General features: G+C 35.8%; 1 protein-coding gene across 1 annotated transcript in view; it reads left to right on the forward strand.

Annotated features, from left to right (window-relative positions):
• RpL14 (ribosomal protein L14) overlaps positions 1–22788 on the forward strand; it is a 42181-nt gene extending 19393 nt beyond the window's left edge. The window contains exons 3-5 of the mRNA XM_090392460.1: positions 17169–17363; positions 20461–20514; positions 22569–22788. Coding sequence (XP_090248586.1) covers positions 17169–17363; positions 20461–20514; positions 22569–22676 — 357 coding nt within the window. The 3' untranslated portion in view covers positions 22677–22788. The remainder of the gene's footprint in view (positions 1–17168; positions 17364–20460; positions 20515–22568) is intronic.
• Positions 22789–24076: the final 1288 nt, after the last annotated feature.

Here is a 24076-nt window from a genome sequence, read left to right on the forward strand (position 1 = left end):
AGAGCTTATTAGTTTTTTTTTTTTTTTTTTTATGTTATAATAGCTATTACTTAATCATGCCAACTGGCTGTGTATTCTGGTACCGTAGTTATGCACTTACTGAAAAGTCATTTTATTAAGAATACAGCTTTCTGATGAGATTGGTGTGATAAACTAGGGATTGCAAATTTACTGACTTTTTTTTACCAAAATTTTAATAAACATGAAACAAATGTTATAAACAGTTGACACCAGTGGCGCACTCAGGATTTAATCTTGGAGGGGGCCGAGTTGAGTAGACATTTTGCGAATACACTACACATCGCATACAACCTATAACTGAGCATCTGCAGTAATCGCTAATTCATAAGTAGCACACAACATAAATAAAAAGAATGAATTTTAATTAGGAAAAGATTTTTGGAAATTTTTCTAGTGTTTTTTCCTTTTCTTTGGGGAGTGCCTTGGCCCCCCCCCCCCCCTCTGGGTGCGCCATTGGTTGACACAATACTAATGACGGTTGCCGCTTTCGACAGCAAAAAGATACAACAGGTGGTGCCACTAGTTTCTTCTATTTTTGAAAAGTTCAGTTTCTTTCTGTATAAAAATATTCCATTACAAAAAGAAACATGTAATTATAATTAGAATAAATATAATTATAATAGGATAAAAATTAATTTTAATGCTTCCAGTATTTTATCTGTCACTGAGACATCTTTAGAGATTACAAATAACTTTTGTAATCACTCACTCAAATACAATACAATACTTAGTAAAAGACATGGGTGATTCTAAAGTCCTATCTAGGTGGTGCACCCTCTATGGGCATTTGTAGGTGGCCTAGGATGTAATGTGGGATCTCTTTCTTTCTTGAATTTACTATGGAGAAGCATGGTGGTTTCTCTTCAGGAGATCCCGTGGGTTGTGTATCCAAAACATGGTCTGCAAGGCCAGATTGACCATTGTCGTGATTTTAGATGTATGATTCGTGTTCTTCTATCCAGATGGTTTCTGATCTGCCTGTCTGTCCAAAGCTAGCTAGCTTACATGAACAGGGTACTCTGTTCATGCTATATACTCCAGACACAGAGAGGAATGATCTGATCTTTGGTGGAACAGATAAGTGTAGTGAGTTTACAGTTGGGCTTAAATGCTGTGTGAGGGTTGTAATTTTTTTTAAGGATTTCGCCATTTATTCTGATGTGCCACCGATTCATTTCATTACTTGAAAAGGAAAAATTGAAATATTTTTCAATGCGTGAATTTGACTTACAATGGATTTGTTCGAACGTAACCCCATCATAAGTTAAAGATAACGTCAAATGATGCATTGCGTTAAGGGTAAAGAAATAAATTGCCAACTTCTCCAGCATAGTGCTGTAATATAATACTTTAAGAATTAGTCTTTTATAATTAGAATTATAAATGCAGAAATTGTTTAAATATTGCTACTTTGACTATTAGACTATATTGTGGTCAGCAAACATTACTTCAATGGAATATGGATCTCAAAGATAATGCCAAGTGTGACTGTGGATCTGATCATAGACTGGTCTTGATGAAGATGAATATTTGCGTGAAAACAATAAAAATTAAAAGGAGTCAACCCCTAAAATGGGATCTGCAAATGGTACAAAATCCAATAGTAAAATCAAAATTTAATGAAAATGTTTCAGAACTGCTGTTTGCACAGTTGCAAAATGAACCCTCTCGGCGGAATAGCATCTGCTTAAAAACCTATTATAACATCTGCTTAAAAACCACATCAATAAATAAGAAGAAAGAAAGAAAAAATCATGGATAACACAAGAAGTAATCAACCATCTTGATGAGAGAAGAACATGGAAAAGAGGAGCAAATGAAGAAGAAAGAAATATTAAGATTTAAAACATTGGATAAAAGAATCAGTTATGCAGAAGATCGAAAAAAAAACTGGATAAATAGGCAGTGCATTGAGATAGAAGAATTACAAAATAGGAACAAAACCATAGAAGCATTCCTGTTAGTGAAAGAACTTAATGGAAAAGCAAAACGTACACAGTCCTAATAGCATCAATAACAAAGATGGAAACATAATCATTGATAAGGAAAAGATAAATGGAAGATGGGTGTACTTATCAGATCTCTATGATGAATAATGGTAACATGATAGATGATTCATCGCTGGCAATAATAACTATTTAGTGGAATCCGTTCAGGACATGTAAAAAACAATACAATTACCTGAAGTTTTTACAACCTCTATCTACATACAAATTTCAAAGAAAAATAATGCGCAAAATTGTGAGGATTACAGAACTGTGTGAGCCTAATATCACATGCATCTAAAATTATTTTAACCATTGTTAAAATAATGATTCCATTAACACTCTTAAAAACAGAGCTTCAACAATTTGCTCTAACCATCAAGCCCTGAAACAAGAACTAAAAATCATCAGCGACACATTCATAAATAATTGCTATAACAAAAATACTATTAATAAAATACTCCATAAAACAACAACAAAAGTGAATCTAGATTACAATAAAACCATAGCCATCCCATACATTAAAGGGTTATTGGGAAAAAATCAACAGAATCCTACAACATTATAACCTCAATGCCACCTTTAAACCACCCACTAAACTTAAAACCATATTCAACTCCTCTAAGGATCCTCTCCTCCCATTAGCACATCCTGGAGTCTGTTGCATCCGCTGCACCTGTAACTTACCGTACATTCGTGAAACAGGACGGACAATCTATACGCAAGAAAGAACACATTAGACACATTAAATATAACCATGTAGACTAAAATACACAAAGATTATTGAAGAAAAAATGAAAGACTTTGAGAACAGGAATCAAACCTTGGAGATTCAGTGGCAAGCCCTGATTGATTCAGCTAGAGAGGCATGTAGTGAAGTTGTCTGCAAGGATAGAAAAATTAGAACTCCATGGCGGACACAGGAAGTTAAACAGGCAGTGAAGGAAAAGAAGAAAGCATATCAAAAGTTCCTGGCAAATAAGTCGGCTTGTGCTCTTAGAGAATACAGAGACAAATGCAAGAATGCTAAACACTGTGTAAAACTAGCTAAACAAAAGTCATGGGAGGACTTTGGCAAGAATATAGAAAATAAATATCAAGAAGGTGGCAAAATATTCTGGAGGTTGTTGAAGAAGCTTAGGAATGGAGGAAAGAGTGCTGTAAAGGGAGTTAAAGATGATAAAGGTGACATGAAAACGGAAGAAAAAGATATCCTTGAAGTATGGAGTAATTACTTTGAAAAACTGCTAAATGAAACAAGCATTAAAATGTGGAAAGGCAGCAGGAGTAGATGATATTCGACCAGAGATGCTGAAGTATGGTGGTATAAAAGTCTTACAGTGGCTGCACTGCATTGTTCAGAAAGCCTGGACGTAGGGACGAATTCCCGATGATTGGAGTAGAGCTCTCATAGTACCCATATATAAAAGGGGAAATAAAACTGAATGAGAGAATTACAGAGGTATTTCCCTACTGAGTGTTCCTGGCAAGATCTATGCAAATGTACTTGAAAAACGATTGAGAAGAATTGTGGAAGAAAAGCTTGGTGAAGAACAAGCTGGATTCCGGCCAAATAGAAGCTGTCAGGATCAGATCTTCACTTTATGACAAATAGTGGAGAAATCATGGGAATATAACAAAGATCTCTATTTGAGTTTTGTCAATTTGGAAAAGGCATATGACAAGGTGCCAAGAGAGAAGCTATTCAATACACTACAGTTATATGGTGTCAATGGGGCATTATATCATGCAATACTTAGTCTTTATTTGAGTTGTAAGTCAGCAGTTAGAATTGAAGGAAGTACAGGAAGATGGTTTAATGTTAAATCTGGTGAAACATGGATGTACATTATCCCTTCTGTTATTCATTATCTATATGGATCATATTATGAAGGAAAGTGGTATTAAACATGATATCAAAATTGGAGATGTTAATGTCAGCTCTTTGCTTTATGCGGATGATGTTATACAGGGTGTTCGGGATAAATTTGACATATTTATAATTAATTATATTTTTTCGTAAGTTACATGTATTAACACACACTTCTCTTCATTTAAAAGTTTGGACCCTTCTTCATTCATATACAAGATGTCAGAAAGGATGGATAGCTGGAACCCACCTGAATCATGGAAGAGAATAACTTGTATCATGATGATTCGTGCCGGCCATCAAAATAAGGATATTACGACTGCTGCCCAATGCTCCCTGAATACAGTAAAAACAATCAGGCATGAACTAGAGACTTGCAATGGTGACTACGAGGATGTAGCAAGAAGAAAGATCCCTAGCAGACGATCTGATTGCGTTCGTACAGCAGAATTCCTCGCAAATCTGCAGGAACAGGTGTTGAAGAACCCTGGCATTGGAATTCGGGCTTTGTTCGTGGAGTTGCTAACTGTAGTCAAGCCCTGGATAACAAGGGTAGCCAATGGTAGGCCGTATGTATGGCAGCAGGATTCGGCCCCTTGCCACACCTCTGGGAAAAGTCAAAAATGGTTGTCTGAAAATTTCTACGACTTCACCAGTCCAAATGTTTGGCCTCCAAACTCCCCAGACCTTAACCCCATGGATTATTTTGTATGGGGCGCAGTTGAAAAAGACACCAATCGCACTTCCAGTAATACAAAAGCCCAGTTAATGGATAAAATTAAAACAGTTTTTGCGGCCCTTCCCAGGGAGACTGTAGCATCAGCTTGTTCGAGGTTCCGAAGCAGAATTGAAGCTGTGATCGATGCTAATGGTGGTTATTTTGAGTAAATCTTGTTGATAGTATTGTAATTAACTCTGCCTGTAATGTTTTTTTGTCAATTCATTAAATTTAATAGATACAAAGAAGATTTTCTTTTTCCTTACGAAACTGTCAAATTTATCCCGAACACCCTGTACTTGTAAATAAATCCACTTTAAGTTTGCAAGATTCCCTGACTAAATTGAATAACTGTTGTAATAGATATGGTATGAAGGTCAGCAATAAAAAGACAAACACAATGAAAATAGGCAGAATCATTGAAAATGTCAGCTGTGTTGTGAATGGAGAACCTATGGAACAAGTAAAACATTTCAGCTACTTAGGCACGATTTTTAGTGAAGATGGTAAATTAAATATAGAAATTGACAACAGAATCAGCAAAGCTGGTATGGTTGGTGGGAAGTCAATTGAATAAATTCATATGGAATAAGAGAGAAATTAGTCAGAACACTAAATTAGCTGTATAAAAGACAGTGTTCAAACCAGTTTTAACTTATGGATCTGGGAGCTGGGGCAGAAGTAAAACACTTGACCAAAGACTAGAGACTGCAGATATGAGAGTCCTGAGAAAGATTATAGGCATGAACAGATGGCATCAATGGCAATATCATATTAAAAATGAGGATATTAGGAAAGAACTTGACATTGTCAGCATCCAGGAATGCCTTAGCAGAGCTAATCTCCGGTGGTATGGTCATTTAAATAGAATGGGAGAGGAAAGAATAGTAAAACAAGTGTTCCCTGCCAGGTTGGCAGGAAAATGACCCAGAGGAAGACCAAGATATAGGTGGATTGATACGGTACAAAGTGCCTTAGATGATAGAAATATAAGATCTGATAATGTTGGAGTCTTGACAAGTAACAGACTGATTTGGAGGAAAATTGTAGATAGGAAGTTAGTAATGATGTAATTTTTTCATGTAGTACTATCATATCCTGTACACCCCTTGAGGGTACATGGCAGGAATTTGATGATGAATGATGAAATATAACCATTATGGTGAAGCAGGCCTCTCAGACCACGCACTCAACACCTTAGACCAAATCAACTGGAAAAGCACCTGCTCTTTACACCGCACAAAAACCTGGTACGAAAGGAAATTTAAGGAAGCCTGCGAAATCCTGATAAACCACTCAAATATCAACAACAAAGATGGCATGAAAATTCTAAGGATCTGGATGGCACAAATTCAGCCTACCTAATATATAAGATCCAGCATAAGTCAGGACTCGAGCCAATCTTCAGCTAGTATTAGAAACCATTCCATACCAACTGGCTCGAATGTACATGATGTTAATATATGTATATAGATAGATACTTGTTGTGCCTTCAGCCAACAGATAACACTAATAATAGGACTCTAGCATTGATGTATAATTTTTTTTTCTCACCAGAGGTCAGGCCAAAAATTGTTGTAGCGGTTGGTAAATGTCTTTAACAAACCAGTTTGATTGTATTGTAGCTTGTTTTCTGTGTATAGTTGTATGCTCCAGAAGATGACCTTGACATAAAGGTGGAAACGTCGAATGTAGATTTTAGTTATATTAAACTAAAGTTTTTATTCAAACACGGTAGTTGTCTCCATAATTTTCAAAAATGCATTCGGATCACTGTGTAAGCTTAAAAGTAAGGATTTCCTGGGTACAGTCTTTATTGAAGGTTGAAATGGAAAATAGAGTAACACTGCTGATCTAGTATGGTGGGGAGCCAACTGGATAAATTTATATTAAATGTGTGGAATTAACAAGAAAACTTAACTAGCAATGTATAAAACAGTGTTCAAAGTAATTTTAACTTAAGTATCTCTGAGAATGGGTTAGAAGAGATGTGAATCAGAATGAAGTATGGATGAGGAAAGTGTGAGTCAGAAGATTCACACTTGATATGAATGAATTGATAGCTTTAATGAGAGAAATAGTGCACTTTACAGTTCCTTTCAGGACAGCTTGAAGTGGAGAAAGTAAGGAAGGTGTTATTGTGCATAAAAAAAGGTAGAGTAAGGTGATAATATCTTGTCAATATTTCCTAACATGGGCTCATCTAAAACGTGATATTATCAAAAGAATTGTACAGCAGAATAGCTTTAACCCAAAGATGGGGCATGTTAGAGGCCTATCCCTAAGAATGCTGTACTTGGAGTCCCAATCTCCTGCATCTCAAACCAGTTTCAAGATGTCTAAAAATATATATAACCTTGTATCTGCTTTGTTATTGTTTAACTATCTTCCATGTTACATTCCAAATATAAACTGTCTACACTTTCTATCTGAGGTAGGTTTTTGTTGATTGCTTTCTCTCATACTTTGGACAAACACATCAATCCTATATTTGCTGTTAAAACAATTCAGGTTTTGCACAGCATGGAGTTGGCATGGGCTACAGAATCTTCTGATTGAAAACCATTTGGAATGCTTATTTCAAGAATGGCAAAGTGCTAATACAATGCCCATATCAATTAGGCTAGGTGTTTTGGCATCCATGCATGCACATGTCAACTTTATACCAACTGTAATAATGCCCTCTGTAGCATATTCAGCTTGTTTCTTGCTTGTGAATTGTCTGTCTTTCTTTTTGAATTGTCTGTTACACTGCAAATTATACGTTTCAGTTCAAAAAAGTTTGTTTGTACACATTGCTAATAAAACCTCTTGTCTTTTCATTTCATATTTAGTTCATAGTGTAAAATATTTTGTCTCTTGGCAAAGTATGATACGAGTGATAACATTCACTCATGTGCAACCATGGAATTAATGAATTCCATGGTTGCACATGAGTGAATGTGCAGGAGGAATGATGTCAGGTTTTTAGATGTTTGGAACAAATTTCATGAATAGAGATTTGGAGTTAGGTTCTGGAGAAAGTTTTGTTCATTGTGAGATTTGAGGTGCAAAATCAAGAATACCAAATCCGTTAGAGGACGTAAGTGGAAAAATGAGTGAGAAAGAGATCATAGAATGCTGAATGTAGTTTCTAAAGTCTCAAATCAGAATGACCCTCATTCAAGAGTGCCTGCCAGCCAGCTCAAGGGAATAATTGCAATGCATCTATTTAATTCTTATAGTATCAGAGACAGTGATGAGTTTTTTTTTTAACATTAGTGAGACTAGATAACAGAACTTGCAGTTTTATCATTAGCAACATACCAACCTTCCAGTCTTTGGCACTGACCTCCCTGAAAATACAATATCAGAAGGATAGAATCATTATTATTGTCATACAGGTATCTCAATGCAGGAGATCATTGTTTAAACACTAATCATTATTCATGCAATACATATCATACCTCTCCACCAGTGGCATCTCGTGCCCATTTTGGTTGGGTGTGCTGTGCTACAGTATCATGTCAATTTCACTGCATTTTTATCAATGTATGAAAGTTTTAAGAGTGCATAGTGCATCAGCTATCATCTTAATTGGTCCAATGCAATTAATTGTGGGATAACTGAATACTTTAATTTATATATTAATTGTAACCAAATCTGCATAGAGTGGGGGGACAATACATTTGTTTTAAAATATATTAGAAAACAATGAAGGAGAATGGTATGAGGAAAGGTGTAAATATGTGAAACATCATTAATAAATCATGTTAGAATAGGAAATGTAAAGGAAAGAATAAATGAGTAGAAATACTTTCATTAATGGCAAATGAATGAATAATAATTAACATTTGCAATATTTTTTTCCTATAAGTTGCCGTGTAGAGTGAATAGCATGTGATCCTGTCATGTCTAGACATGAATAAGTGAATTTATGGTGGCATAATTTTAAAAAAAAATTATAAGGAGAGGGAAAGAGATTTGTTTGCTAAGTATAAATAACTAACCAATAATAAACAGCCACCATATGCATTTAGTAGTTCAGTTAAAAATTATAGGGAGAGGCTAATCCAATGAACTAATGTTGATGGAGCAACTAATCATCTTGTAAAATTTGTTGTTCATGTTATGTGTATTTTACTTTCTAAGAATTTTCTTTTTGTTTACTGAGACTCAGTATATATTTTACGCATTGATAGAATAGATAATATCCGATCATTATTGGAATTATCCACTTTCAGGAACCCTACATTTGTTAGCTTTTTTCCTCTGTGTGTGTGTGTGTGTGTGTCAGCGTTTCTTTTTTATCATCATCATCATATTCCTGCCATGTACCCTCAAGGGGTGTACAGGATATGACAGTACTACATGAAAAAATTACATCATTACTAACTTCCTATCTACAATTTTCCTCCAAATCAGTCTGTTACTTGTCAAGACTCCAACATTATCAGATCTTATATTTCTATCATCTAAGGCACTTTGTACCATATCAATCCACCTATATCTTGGTCTTCCTCTGGGTCGTTTTCCTGCCAACCTGGCAGAGAACACTTGTTTTGCTAATCTTTCCTCTCCCATTCTATTTAAGTGACCATACCATCTGAGATTAGCTCTGCTAACGCATTCCTGGATGCTGACAATGTCAAGTTCTTTCCTAATATCCTCATTTTTAATATGATATTGCCATTGATGCCATCTGTTCATGCCTCTAATCTTTCTCAGGACTCTCATATCTGCGGTCTCTAGTCTTTGGTCAAGTGTTTTACTTCTGACCCAGCTCTCAGATCCATAAGTTAAAATTGGTTTGAACACAGTATTGTATACAGCTAATTTAGTGTTCCGACTAATTTCTTTCTTATTCCATATGAATTTATTCAATTGACTTCCCACGATACCAGCTTTGCTGATTCTGTTGTCTATTTCTATATTTAGTTTACCATCTTCAGTAAAAATTGTGCCTAAGTAGCTGAAATGTTTTACTTGTTCCACAGGTTCTCCATTCACAACACAGTTGACATTTTCAATGATTCTGCCTATTTTCATTGTCTTTGTCTTTTTATTGCTGACCTTCATACCATATCTATTACAACAGCTATTCAATTTAGTCAGAGAATCTGCAGACTTGTAGCAGATTTATTTAGAAGTATAACATCATCCGCATAAAGCAAAGAGCTGACATTAACATCTCCAATTTTGATATCAGGTTTAATACCACATTCCTTCATAATGTGATCCATATAGATAATGAATAACAGAGGGGATAATGTACATCCTTGTCTCACACCAGATTTAACATTAAACCATCTTCCTGTACTTCCTTCAATTCTAACTGCTGACTTACAACTCAAATAAAGACTAAGTATTGCTTGATATAATGCCCCATTGACACCATATAACCACAGCGTATTGAATAGCTTCTCTCTTGGCACCTTGTCATATGCCTTTTCCAAATTGACAAAACTTAAATACAGATCTTTGTTATATTCCCATGCTTTCTCGACTATTTGTCGTAAAGTGAAGATCTGATCCTGACAGCCTCTATTTGGCCTGAATCCAGCTTGTTCTTCACAAAGCTTTTCTTCCACAATTCTTCTCAACCGTTTCTCAAGTATACTTGCATAGATCTTGCCAGGAACACTCAGTAGGGAAATACCTCTGTAATTCTCACATTCAGTTTTATTTCCCTTTTTATATATGGGTACTATGAGAGCTCTACTCGAATCATCGGGAATTCGTCCCTCTGTCCAGGCTTTCTGAACTATGCAGTGCAGCCACTGTAAGACTCTTATACCACCATACTTCAGCATTTCTGGTCGAATATCATCTACTCCTGCTGCCTTTCCACATTTCAAGCCTTTGATGGCTTTTTCTACTTCAAGTATGGATATGTATTCCTGACTACATGCCTGGTCAGTGTTTTTTATCACTGTGCTGTCATCACTGCTTGTTTCATTTAGCAGTTTTTCAAAGTAATTACTCCATACTTCAAGGATATCTTTTTCTCCTGTTTTCATTTCACCTTTATCATCTCTAATTCCTTTTACAGCACTCTTTCCTCCATTCCTAAGCTTCTTCAACAACCTCCAGAATATTTTGCCACCTTCTTGATATTTATTTTCTATAATCTTGCCAAAGTCCTCCTGTGACTTTTGTTTAGCTAGTTTTACACACTGTTTAGCTTTCTTACATTTGTCTCTGTATTCTGTAAGAGTAAAAGCTGACTTATTTGCCAGGAACTTTTGATATGCTTTCTTCTTTTCCTTCACTGCCTCTTTAACTTCCTGCATCCACCAGGGAGTTCTGATTTTTTTATCCTTGCACACAACCTCACCACATGCCTCTCTGGCAGAATCAATCAATGTTTCCTTCAGAGTTTGCCACTGAATCTCCAAGGTTTGATTCCTGTTCTCAAACTCTTTCATTTTCTTTTCAATAATATTTCTGTATTTTAGTCTACAGTTCACATCTGAGAGCTGCTCAACTTTTATTCGCTTTAAAACTTTCTTACATGTTATTCTTTTCAATATGAAATTCAATTTTATCCTGCTCAAGACTAAATAGTGATCACTTCCAATTTCAAATCCTCTGTACACTCTGGTGTCTTGCACCAGGGAGAGAACATCACCATCAACAATAACATAGTCAATGAGACCTTTCTTATTCCTAGCCTCTTCTCTCCATGTGAATTTGTGCACATTTTTATGTTGGAACATGGTGTTAGTAATAACCAGTCCATGTCCTGAGCAGAAATCCAATAGATATTTGCCATTATTATTAGCTTTGCTCTTTTCTCCAAATTTTCCCAAAATATACTCTACTATTTAGATCCCCAACAAGGACCAACTTTTCCTTTTTCATTGTGTCAGTTGCTTTTTCTAAAGCCTCAAAAAATTCCTCCATTTCTACCTTAGTAGAACCTTCTGTGGGACCATAGGCACAAATAAGTCTCATTGTCCAGTTCCCCATTCTCATATTTGCCCACATTACTCTACTTGAGACTGACTGCCATTCAAGAAGATTAGCCTCGTATTTTGTGTTGAATATTATGACTACTCCTTCTTTTCCTTGATTGTCATTGCCTGAATATAACATTTTGTATTTATTGCTCAGAAAGATCTCACCAGTTTTGGTCTTTTTTGTTTCAGTCACCCCTATTATGTCGATCTGGTACTTATCTAATTCCTCAGCCAGCTCCATTTCTTTGCCATTCAGGCTTCTTACGTTGATAGTACCGATCTTTAACTCTGGTGATGTTGAGTTGGGGTTTGTTTTCAGATTTGTTCCAGTAGCTGACTTTTCGCTGTTCACCCTGCTTCCCTGGCGAAAACAATGGGGGTCTTGTTTAACCGGGCGACGCCCCAGCCGGCATGAAATTTTGTCATGTTGTACCATCATTTTTTATTTTGGTTTAACCAATAAGAATACAATTTGGTCGGCTAAATCCCAAATTGCCAGCCCATCCTCGTTTGTTCAGTATCAAAGTAGATACCCAACAGGGTGCACCACGAGAAGGTGAGGATTGGACATTAGGTCAGAAACCCTGGTCGGTTCTCCGCATTCCGTTAAAGGCTATGTGGAGGTCTCCTCTCAGTTATACAGCTTTGACCCTTAAGCACCCCTTCTTTTTTATCAATAATAGATATCTCACATGATTTTTTTTTTTTGTACATTAACAACTGCTTATAACACAGGAGTATTAATGTTACTCTGGAATGGCTAAATTTTTTATCACATCTGCTATTTCTGAAGACTAGAATGAAATGTCCCTATACTGTTAAAAAAAAAAAAAAAAAAAATGGCCAACCTCAACAGATGCTATCCTGCACAAGCAAGAAAAACAAGTAGCTGTATCACTAAATATAGTAAGCAGACATTTGTATTAGGACAATTATTGTAATTAGAGACAACTTGAACGACGCAATGAAAAAAACACTCCACTCCTGCAAACTATACTAAATGCATGCACACCATAACCAATCACAGCCACTGGTTTTTAGGTGCCATTGTCTCAGCACTCACCCTGCCTCGCTTCCAGGCAGTTTAAAACCACTGGAACACTAAGCATTTGACATGTTTCACCATCTGTACATATGTTCAAAGGGCCCAAAGGTGTATGTATTGGCGACTACACAACCAGGCTATTAATGCAGATGTCATGGAATGTTTACAATTCTGAAAGTATCTTCATCATGAAGCATTAATGTATTATCTTTAAATTTAGGAATAATGTGAAGCAAGGAAACAATAGAGGAATCTATAACGGGAATAAATGTAAAAATATAAAATTTGTGATATTGCTATTCCATGGATGTGCACTGCATACCTAGCACACCCGGAACATTCGTCCCTGCTCTCCACTCATTCACTGAACAGCTCGCAACTCCAATCCAGAAATCAATTTCCATCCCATTCAATATTCTCTAACCAGAAAAAAAAAAAAAAATCTAGTCCTAATACCCTTGTTAACTCGTTCATTGCCAATCACGCGATATCACGTGATGCGAGTTCTCACCAAACGGCCAATCACGTGTTATCGCGTGGACTATTTAACTTATTTTGAGCACAATAAAAACTAAATAAAAAAATAAAAAAATTTGGCAACCACACGAAATTCCAATTTTCAGCTTGGCAATGAACGTGTTAACTACACAGATTTCCATGCATGACCGCCTCGATCTCTCTTCCTGCCATGTACAGGAAAAAATCTTGGTGCCAATCCTATAAAACTTGTTTAATAACTTATATGCATTTATCATGTCTCTTTTTTTTTTTTTTTTATCAGCTAGTGTTCGAAGCCCAAGATCGATTGGGAACATTCCATAGATCTGCCACAATCTTTGTCATTTGCTTCTGTCTTTTGTCCACTACTTCTTCATCCCACAGAATCCAGTTATTTTGCATGCAGTAGTCCGGATGTGGCCGCCTTATTAAAAAGGGGGCAAACTCTTCTCTATCATGGCTTGTTGGTGTGTTTTCTAATGACCACATAATCTGATGTGCTGTTTTGGCTACCTTCACAATATGTCCTCTAAACTTCAACTCACTGAAATCTTGGATTTCCTGCAATTCAGAAAATGCAAGACAGGAAATCAGTCTCTTCCCAAAGTGCATCACCTTACACTTGTCCACATTAAATTGGCAACCATTCACTTCCACTCATACTGCTAGTCTAAGTCTTCCTGGAGGATATGTATCATCTTCATTTATCTAGTTTAGCATCATCAGCAAGCATCTGATTATTTGCTGTCAAATCATTTCTTATATCATTGATATACAAATTAAACAATCTGCACAGTCAGTCGAGTGGCTATGCGCTTGAAAGTTTATTTTTCACTAGGTTAAACTATGATAAATTTAGTTTAATCCTTTATCCCAGTGAGAGCAAGCAAAGTTTGCACCTGAAAATATCTTCAGGACTGAATATAATGTACTATCTTACCTGGGTAAGTAGTACAACACCAGGCAACTTGTAGCAAAGGTAGAGCAAGCTACCAACACTCCTATCGCAGTATCTCCCATAATGCAAAACACATCTTGTGGATATGTATACTGTTATGCATTAAGGGATTGGCCTCTATCCAGACTAGTTTCAACCTTTATTGAGGTCTCTTCAGTGGGAGCCCAGGTCCAGAGTTGGAGATACCAGGCAGAAGCAGTAGCAAGGTCATCTTTACCTATAGGAGTTGCCAAAAGGTTTGCCGCCTTTTTTATTAAATTACTCTGGATTTAGAGAAAGATGTTGAAAGTTTATTTTTCACTAGGCTAGACTATGATAAATTTAGTTTACCATAGTCTAATACCACCTTTGCTACGAGTTGCCTGGTGTTGTACTACTTACCCAGGTAAGCAGCTAGTACAAATAAACTTTCAACATCTTTCTCAAAAAAAGAGTAATTTAATTTAAAAAAAAAAAAAAAAAAAAGGTGGCAACTCCTATAGGTAAAGATGACCTTGCTACTGCTTCTGCCTGGTATCTCCAACTCTGGGCCTGGCTCCCTCTGAAGAGACCTCAATAAAGGGCAACTAGTCTGGGTAGTGGCCCTTCCCTTAATGCATTATGGGAGATAGGAGATACTAAGATAGGAGTGATGCTAACTTGCTCCACCTTTGCTACGAGTTGCCTGGTGTTGTACTACTTACCCAGGCAAGATAGTGCAACACTATTCAGTCCTGAAGATATTTTTAGGTGCAAACTTTGTTTGCTCTCACTGGGATAAAGGATTAGACTAAATTTATCATGGCTATGCGCTTCACAACCACATGCCTGGAAAAGGAGTGTCCTTGGTTTGATTCTCTTCACCGACGTAAGTAGCTTAAAGATCTTTCTAAGTCATAGCCAAGTTAGCTGGTGTTGGGCATGGACAGCAGGGTTTTTCCTCCCTCAAGCAGGCAAACCGGCCCCTTGAACACACACGGATTATAGTCAGGAATACTTAAGTCCCAGCTATAAGCCTGATTCGTCAGTTATAACTATGCCAGTCCTGAGCCCTGGTGCCTTCCCCATACTAAGGCTTAAATTAAACTGCTTGGTCAGAGGAGCCAATAATTCCCTTTCACATTCGTGTAATTTAGTCGTCCTCCTTTTACTTGAACATAGTAAAAGAACTCCAGAATTTCTTTTAGCCTCATTAGCTATGGCCTTCTTTACCATGTGTTGCCCTCTTGTCTATGCCTTGTACTACTCATGGCATGCTCATCACATTTTTTTTTTATTTTCCTTCCACAACTTTGCAAATTAACCTGACCTAACCATCCAGTTTTTCTTCTAGAGTAATGGAGAACATTGACACAACTTCATCTCCCTCCTCTAAGCTGATAATTGATTTGCTCATGGATTCCATCTTTAGATAAATGCCATTTGAAAATTTGAGAAATCTCAAATGAGTGCTTATTATTACATAACACCTCCAGTGAGTCCAAAGACTCATCGAGGGAGGGCACCTAATCCACAACACTCTGTCTCCACCAACTACAGCTATGTTCATCATCTACCACCACCTCTAGTATTTTCACAATCACAAACATCCATGCCCACGCTTGGATTCGAACCCTCAGCCTTTTAGCTGGAGAGTGGATATGCTAATCACTCAGCCAGCCGGCCTGGCTGGTCAAGTTATCTCTAAGGCATTTGATCATGGCACAAACATCTGATAAGTAATCTCCAAACTTTCTTTGTATAAACATTATGAATATCAGTTCTTCAGCGTCCAGATAAAAAAAATTCTCTTTTGCTCAAAGGCATTGCTTTATTTCTGAACATCTAATAACTATGCAAATCACAAATCCATCCAACTGTTGAATACTGTTCTCACATTTGGAATGGTATCCCTAAGTGCTACCTAGAAACAGCCATTGGTAAAAAATCATATTTACATGGTTGAATGTTTCCTGCCCCTTCATTAATTTTTTGGTGTTTTAATTTAATAGTAGATAATGTTAGAATACTATGTAATTAGCTTTTTTTTTTTTTTTTTTTTTTTTTTTTTTTGCAAAATTTTTGATAGTAACAAGTGCTGTTATTAGCATAATCATGTAAATGCCTTGTCAGCGAATTGAATAACTATAAAGGAATGAACTTATTCATATAATTAATGCTTCATCTTTGTGTGCATTCAGTCATTATTTTCAAGTCTATCATTATCTGTAAACTGTGCTATTGGTAAGTGAGATGCTGTATTTCAACCTCATAAAGGTCTTTACTCAGGTTTCAGACATTGAAGCTTCTCACAAACAGTTTATTTCATCTCATTATCTGCAAACTGGCATCATTAGAATACATTCTTTGCAGGTTGTAGTCAGAGGCTATTAGATCCAGGTTATGAGCAGGATAGAGATCGTTTCATACAAATGTTGCTCGGTGTATCCCTCGTGTACAAGCAAGTGTTGGGTTGCTCAAAGTTATGGAGAAGGACCTTGTTCATGTTTTTAGTAGGTCGTGTACTGCTCTGAAATAATCATAGTGCCTCACTCCAGAAAGTTCACGTGCAAGATCCTATAACACAGTTCTCACAGTTGCCATTTTGATCACTGGTATGATGTATAAAGTCTTTTGCTGCAGTCAAATGGTCATTTGGGTGGCTAAACATTGATTATTTCAAATAGCCCCCATCCTAAGTTAAGGCAGTTTAAGGGTTGTGTAATTTGGGAGAATCTACATATACAAATAAAGAAATTGTGAATTATTGTCATGTAATTTTTTGAAGCAGTACTATAAGAGCCATAACACTGAAGAGTTGGCATTTGGTTTGCAATGTGGATTGTCATTAACATACAAGTAATAGGAAATCAACTTAATTTGGTTTGCATTTGTATATATATATTTTTCTCTGGCCATTATAGATTCTATAAATACATGTGTATTTCTTGGGGCTGAAATAATTGCTTTCACATTGTGTATATTAAAGGGAATCGCCATTGTTAGCGTATCCTAGAGATTTGTCTTGTTTAATTCCCCGCTACTACCACCACCACCATCCTTATCATACATGTGTAAAATGTTTGCCTTGTGATAATTTAGCTATTCTGTTTGATTATTACACAATGAAATATCTGATAGAATAGTTTGGTAACAATATATTTCATTTATCAGGCACTTGTTGAAGGACCTTGTACTGGGGTACTTAGACAACCAGTCCAATTCAAGAGGCTTCGTCTTACAAAATTCAAATTAAAATTCCCTCATGGAACTTCAGCCAGAGTAATACGTGGTGCTTGGGAAAAGGAAGGAATTACAGAAAAATGGGCAGAAACATCAACTGCTAAAAAGATGGCTGCTAGAAAATTGGTATGTATTTAATTTTTTGTAGATATAAATGTTTAAGTAGTATAGGGAATTTTACAAATACAGTTACACCCCCAAGTTATGTAAATAATGTGTTCCGTAAACCTTTATTATAAGTCGAATTTGTAAATTACATACATACAATAAAATGCTCAATGGCTATTCATACCGCTTTTTTGCATTAATTTTTTTGCCATTAATCAGATATTTTTCATTTTTGGGGTGATTATATAAAAATTTATCAATTGTATTTGAATAATATACATACTGTAAATATGAAAGTATGAAAAATACATAATATAAAAGAATATAAAAACAAACTGAAATATTCACTTTTCTTGTGACTGCTAAGCTGGCTGTTCTTCGGGAAGTTTTACCCCTTTCAATGTTGACAGCTGACGGTAGTCGGGGCCGTCATCTTGACTTTGTTGTGAACGGCATCTCACAAACATGTCTCGAGTAGATTGTGTAGTCACATGCTTCTTGGCCTTATAGCTAGACATCGGAATAGATACAGCGGCTAACAGTTTTGAATCGCTGTGTTCGGTTCCATCAATTTCAATTTTGCTAACGCCATGTCTACCAAGTTAAAAACCTCGGCTAGTCCCTTCGTTGTAAATTTCTTTGTCTGTTGGTTCAATTGGCTTAGTATTTTCTTCGGAATGCCTCAGACTGAATAAGGTCATCATCAGTTAGCTCTTCTCTTCATCGTGATTTAAAAAAAAAAAAAAAAAAAAGCAAGCTAGTTAATGTTACCATTATCCACTTCCAGCTCTAATTGCTGTGCCAGTTGCACACGTGTCTCTGTCACCTGCTTTAATTCTTGTGTCAACTCATCATCTGTATCAGTCATTGTTTGCTCTCTCCTTGCGTGAAATGGTTATGGACCATTTCTGGGCTGAGTTTCTTCCACACAGCGTTCATTGTTGTCTGCTTGATTTCATCCCAAGCCACCCTGATGTTTTTGATAGCGTTAAGGATATTATAGTTCTTCCAGAAATCACATAGAGTAATGGCCTTCATTGCTTGGGAAAATGTACACCACAGATAGCAGGCATTAAAAGTCGCCTTGATCCATAGGTTGCAATAGTGAGGTAGTTCTAGGAGAAAGGTAAACAACTTTTACATCTGATGAAAGTCATCCAATTCTTCTGGGTGACCAGGGACATTGTCGAGGAGGAGAAGCACTTTAAATAAATGGGATTCCTTCACCTGGTGAATGAAGTGTTTATTGAACCAGTCTCCGAACAGCATATGTGTAACCCAAGCCTTGGTGTTGGATTTCCGGATTATGGGCAGCATATTCATATCAATGTTCTTAAAGATGCTCAGTTTCTGGGAATGGTACACCGTGAGCGGTTTAACTTTTAAGTCCCCTGAAATGTTGCTGCCAATCATAACAGTGTCCTGATCTTTTATGGCCTTGAATCCAGGCATAGATTTTTCCTCTTTTGCAGTAAATGTCTGTTGGCATCCTCTTCCAAAACTGTTTCATAAACATTAAATATTTGCTCAGGCAAATATTCCCCCTCCTCAATTATTTCTGACAAAAGTTCGGGAAATCGACTTGCCATGTCTATATCTGCACTTGCTGCCTCACCTGTGGTTTTGATGCTGTGCAGATTTGTATGTTTCTTGAACCATCCAGCACTAGCTTTAAATGCACTCTCTGCATCCATGATGCTAGCCTGCTCTTTTAAATCCTTATATAAGGACATAGCCTTCTCCTGGATAATCAGTTAAACTTAACGGTATCTGCTTTTGTGTCAGATCATCGATCCAGTGAGACAACAATTTTGTTACATAACTCAGGGTGTAACTGTACCTATTAATAATTGATAACTTTTTAGCGTGAATTAAACTTTGTTCATAGTGGTACAGTCGACTTCGGATTTTTTATTGGCCTTCACAAAGTACATATATAGTCACTTTGATCTTTATCTTAAGGAATTCTTAAGCCAAAAAGATAGAAAAGAGTCATGGTGGAAACAACCAGTTATCCCAAAATTAATGGATGAATTTCTTTTGCATGAAGCTAAGTTGTGGCATACATAAAAGTGATATATATAGTTTCTCCCAAAGCAATGGACTGTTCCTTTTGATATAGTAATCGATAAAAACTAGTTGAAATTCTAGTTAAGAACTGTAAGCCCCAAAAGATTTTAAAGATAAGGAAGGAGTTTCCACGAGGAAAAAGGAACTTTAAAATTATCTTCGTATTTTAAGAAAATAGAGAAGAAAATGAATTGTGCAAAGATATGAGAGAAGACTTTTTTTAAGAGAAGTTGTGCACAAATTATTTTCTTGTTTTTGAAGAAAAACAAGTATGAGCTAAGTAATTTATATTTAAATTGCCATTATTGAGAGCAGAAGAAACTGCACTTAAACTAAAACAGTTAACTTCAAACTTGTGTATTTTCATCAAATTCTGTGATTTTGAAGAGAAGAGACCTTGTGTAGTATTTATGTTCTTTAATAGTGTTAAGTTTTTGAGCCCTTTTTCTATTTATGGGATAAGTTATTTATAATGCAAATTTGTATATAGCGCTTGCAAAAGAAACATTTTACACACACTGTTTAGACAATAACATAAATCTACACTAATGTTATTTTTGAAATTTCTTTGTTTCTCACTCAATCTCTTAAGTTATAATAATATCCCAGATCCGAATCTAATATTAACCACTCATATAAATCAGAGAAAAGACAAAAAAGGTTTACATCCTTTTATTTTTTAAAACAAATATATATTCTTTAGGTGGGGTATGGTTTTAAAAAAATTTTACATTATTGAGAAAGCGAGTAATTTGCTGATGAAAAAGCAGATTGGCACCATCAGGCAAATGCTTTCGATATTAGATGGTGTATGTGAATATTACTGGTGGTGTGGCCATTAAAAAACTGGTAATCCCCCACACACACATGCACACATCATCCTGATAAAATTTAGTTGAAAGAATAAAAATCACTTAATGTTTCCATCCTTATATACTGAACAAACATATGCCATAATTTTTGTGTTTATCTTAAAAATTATATTAAGGAAAATTATTTATCCTTTTAAATAAAGAACAGAGATTAAGCATCTTTTTTCTTTCAGAGAGCCAAAATGAATGATTTTGATCGTTTCAAAGTGTATAAAGCAAAACAAGCGGTAAGCTACCTCCTAATAATTGATTAATGTGTTCTTATATATATAACCTGGTTATTTAATATATATAATATACATATAATGTTGAGATGACTGCTCACCTTTCAGGTCACAATCTCATCCAAGTTTCATAACCTCATATGTTGGCTGCAATAGTGCCAAGTGGGACATTTTCAGGTACTTCCGATTTGGTTACAGAAGTTATCCATTTTGTAATGAAGGCCTTTATTCCCTGCACTTCAAAATTTCTATACACTGAGAATAACCGCTACATGGGAAGTCCATCGCCTGGTGCCCAGTCACCTCAGATTGAAAGAAAGAAACATCTCATTCCTTAATTGCAGCTGCACAAAAATAGTCATGATTTTGAAAACAAATAGCCTATTCCGTGCGTTTTGATTTTGCATTATAAAAGAAAATTAAAAATAAGTCAGTGGTGTGAAAAGATTAACATGGCTATCTTAGAACTGCATTGGAGATGGTTGAAGAAAGACATGGTGACCACTGATATGAGTTGTGAGAAAATTTATGGGAGTGAATAAGATATTATCAGTAGCAGAATTATAAAAAATATAGATATTAGAAAGGAACTTGAATTAGCATTCAGGAATGTGAGAGTAGAGCTGATCTCAGGTGTAGCAAAATCAAATTTGAGTAAAATTGGTAATACATTTAATCCTGGAATACTACCTGCTCAGAAGCATGCCTTGCCAAAAATAGAAGGCATGCTTACCATGGGCGTTGTTTTGATTCATGATAACACAACCTCTTGCCACCTTCAACTGGGAACAATTCCATCATCATCATCATCCCCCCCATGTAGTCCTGACCTCGTGCCAAGCGACTTTCCCCTGTTCAAACAACTGAAATCTTTCCTTGGTAGCCAGTGGTTTCGAGGCAACGAGGAGGTCAAAGAACCAGTCAATGCGTGGTTTGCATCATAGGTGGCAACCTTCTATGATGAAGGTATACAACTCTTGGTGCCACATTATGATAAGTGCCTAAATTATCTAGAAAAGTAGTGAAATGTGTCTTTTTTTTTTTTCTCTGACTGCCCATCGGAACTTACTTTCTGGATGTCCCTTGTATATCTGCCCTAACTCATCTTTGCACGTTTTACCATTATTTCAGTAGCAGATGCCACATGTTTTGCTTGGAAAAGCTCAGCTTGGATGTTTTCCTTTCAAAAGCTATAAAAGAAAGTTTGGGAATGATAACGTCAGTGAGAGAGATTACACTCGCACCTATTTCTTTTTCTTTCTGAAATTGGATCAAACTTGTATGGAATTTCAAAAAAAACTGAATTAGCTTCTCTAAAGTAACTAGATTCTTAGTTAATACTTTTAGGTCTTCGTTACACAGTTTTTGTGACCATGACTTCTGGATTATGCAGTGCAGCTTATCTAATTAAACATCTTTGAAATGTAGGCTTATATTGAATGAAGCAAATTTGCATATGCATGATTTTCGATTTTGTGCTGACAGGAAATAAGTGAATGCAGCAAGCACCACCCAGATGAATTTTCTTTCTCACTCATTTGCTGATATATACTACTTTGTGTATGAACCTGCCTCCTTTTATTTTGTTGATAAGACTGTAACAGACACACACACATGCAGTCAGTGAAGTTGTAGATGGGGATAGAAAATCATTGATAGAGAGGGAAAGTAAAATTCTGAAATGATGAAATTTTGGATTAACAGTTTATTGTGTAAGTATTTTATTAGGATTTTTTATTGCTTGCTAATGTTTAGTTTATGAATGTGTTCAGTGTCTTAAGTGGTCTATGCATAATCCTATTTTTTCCAAATACACCATTATTTGTATTGCATACTTTTCCATTCTTGTTTCTGGGAACACAACTATTAGAAGGCTGCGGGTTAGTAATAGTCAAATAGTATTCATCATAATGAGAAAAACAAAGGATCTTTCTGGGTTTGATAAAGAACTTATAGATGTTTGGCTGGAACCATGATTTTGAAAACAGTGGAGTTGACTGACTTCCCAAAAGATGAGATATCCTGAATGTAGATAATGTTATTTATTTATTTTTCAGATGAATCGTGAAATTAAACAGCAGTTTCTGAGGCTAAAGGGCAAAGCCAAGAAGATTCAGTCAAAACCTAGGCCGAAGAAAGCAAAAAAGGTTCAAGGAAAAAAATAGTTGCTGTAGACCTCTAAAATTTAAATGTTTCTGTTGTTGTGAAAGGCTTTAAAAGCTTTTTCACATTTTCAGAAAATTAAAAAGTTCTAATAAAAAATGCTTGGCTTGTTAAGATTTTATTCTTCAATAACACTTTGTATGAATTTTAAAATTATGTACAACAAACAAATTCTCTGCATGTATTCTGATAGGTAAGGGATTCCAAATGTACCTTTACCATATTTATAAGGCAGAATCTTTCTGCTAATAGTGAGTTAACTTTAAAGTAAACCTGTAATGTTTGGAATGCTCCTGAATAGTCAGTTGTATTTTTTCTGCTTTAAGGTGTACTTAATGTTTACATAAACTGTTTCTCATCAAAATAAGACAATACAAGGGTTTTGCATATTTAAAATATTTTCTACTTGACAATTTCTCATACAGAAATATTTCTTGGAGAGGCTAATTGAGAAAGTATTCCAATAATTCAGATATATGTCAAACAACTGCAGGATAAATTCCATCAAAATATCATAATGGGATTCCTGTTCTGTCTGATCAACTAACTATTTGTTGTGGATTTTAGTTTGAAATTTCACACTTTGCCTCACTGTTATACAAGATCTGATAGGATCACAAGTGCATGCAAGGCAGTCCATAACAAAATTGCAGTTTAAAGGAGAAGCCTGTATCATTGGTAGTTTCCAGTTATTATTTTTATTGAAACTGCTTAGTATATCAAGAGCATTTTGCTCTTAAGGATTGTGAATTTCACATGTACTTCAAGCATATTGTTCTGTTTCAGCTTTTCAGTATTCTTTAGAAATTATGCCAAATCGTAAATTACTTTTGGACCTCTGGTTTAAGGGTTTTTATTTTATTTATATTTTTGTTTGTATTTGTACCTATCTGCATCATTCGTTTGCTCTTTGTCCTATCCCAAAGCCAGAAAATCAACTTCTGCTTTATTTTTGTTGAAATTAAATTTCTTAATTCCAGCTAGCTAAACAATAGCTTCCAAGCATGCTGTAGAGATTGCTTCTCCTATATTTGTAACCCCAACTTATGGTTGTGTGGGATTACTAATAGAGGAGAGAAGTTGTTTTCTGTAGAATAGTTATCCTATTCCTCGTGTCTGTTGGCATTTCCAGCAGTACTCATACCAATTGGGGATGAGTACTTTTCTTTCTATGACCAGGCTGTTTCTACTCTCCAGATCAAAACACTGACTAATTGAGTTACAGAAGTTGTCCATGTTGGAAGAATGATGATGTTTATTCTCCGTTCAGAATAATTGTTCTTGCCCAATATCCAAATCTTCATTTTCCAACAAGAGTGGAAACAACCATCAACCAAAATACAAATGACTTAAATACCTAAATGTAGAAATGGCATTGGTACCATTCTGGACACTTGCAGAA

The sequence above is a fragment of the Typopeltis vanoorti genome, chromosome 1 (genome assembly GCF_054136105.1).
Source record: "Typopeltis vanoorti isolate ZY-2024b chromosome 1, IOZ_Tvanoo_1.0, whole genome shotgun sequence".
Lineage (NCBI taxonomy): Eukaryota > Metazoa > Arthropoda > Arachnida > Uropygi > Thelyphonidae > Typopeltis > Typopeltis vanoorti.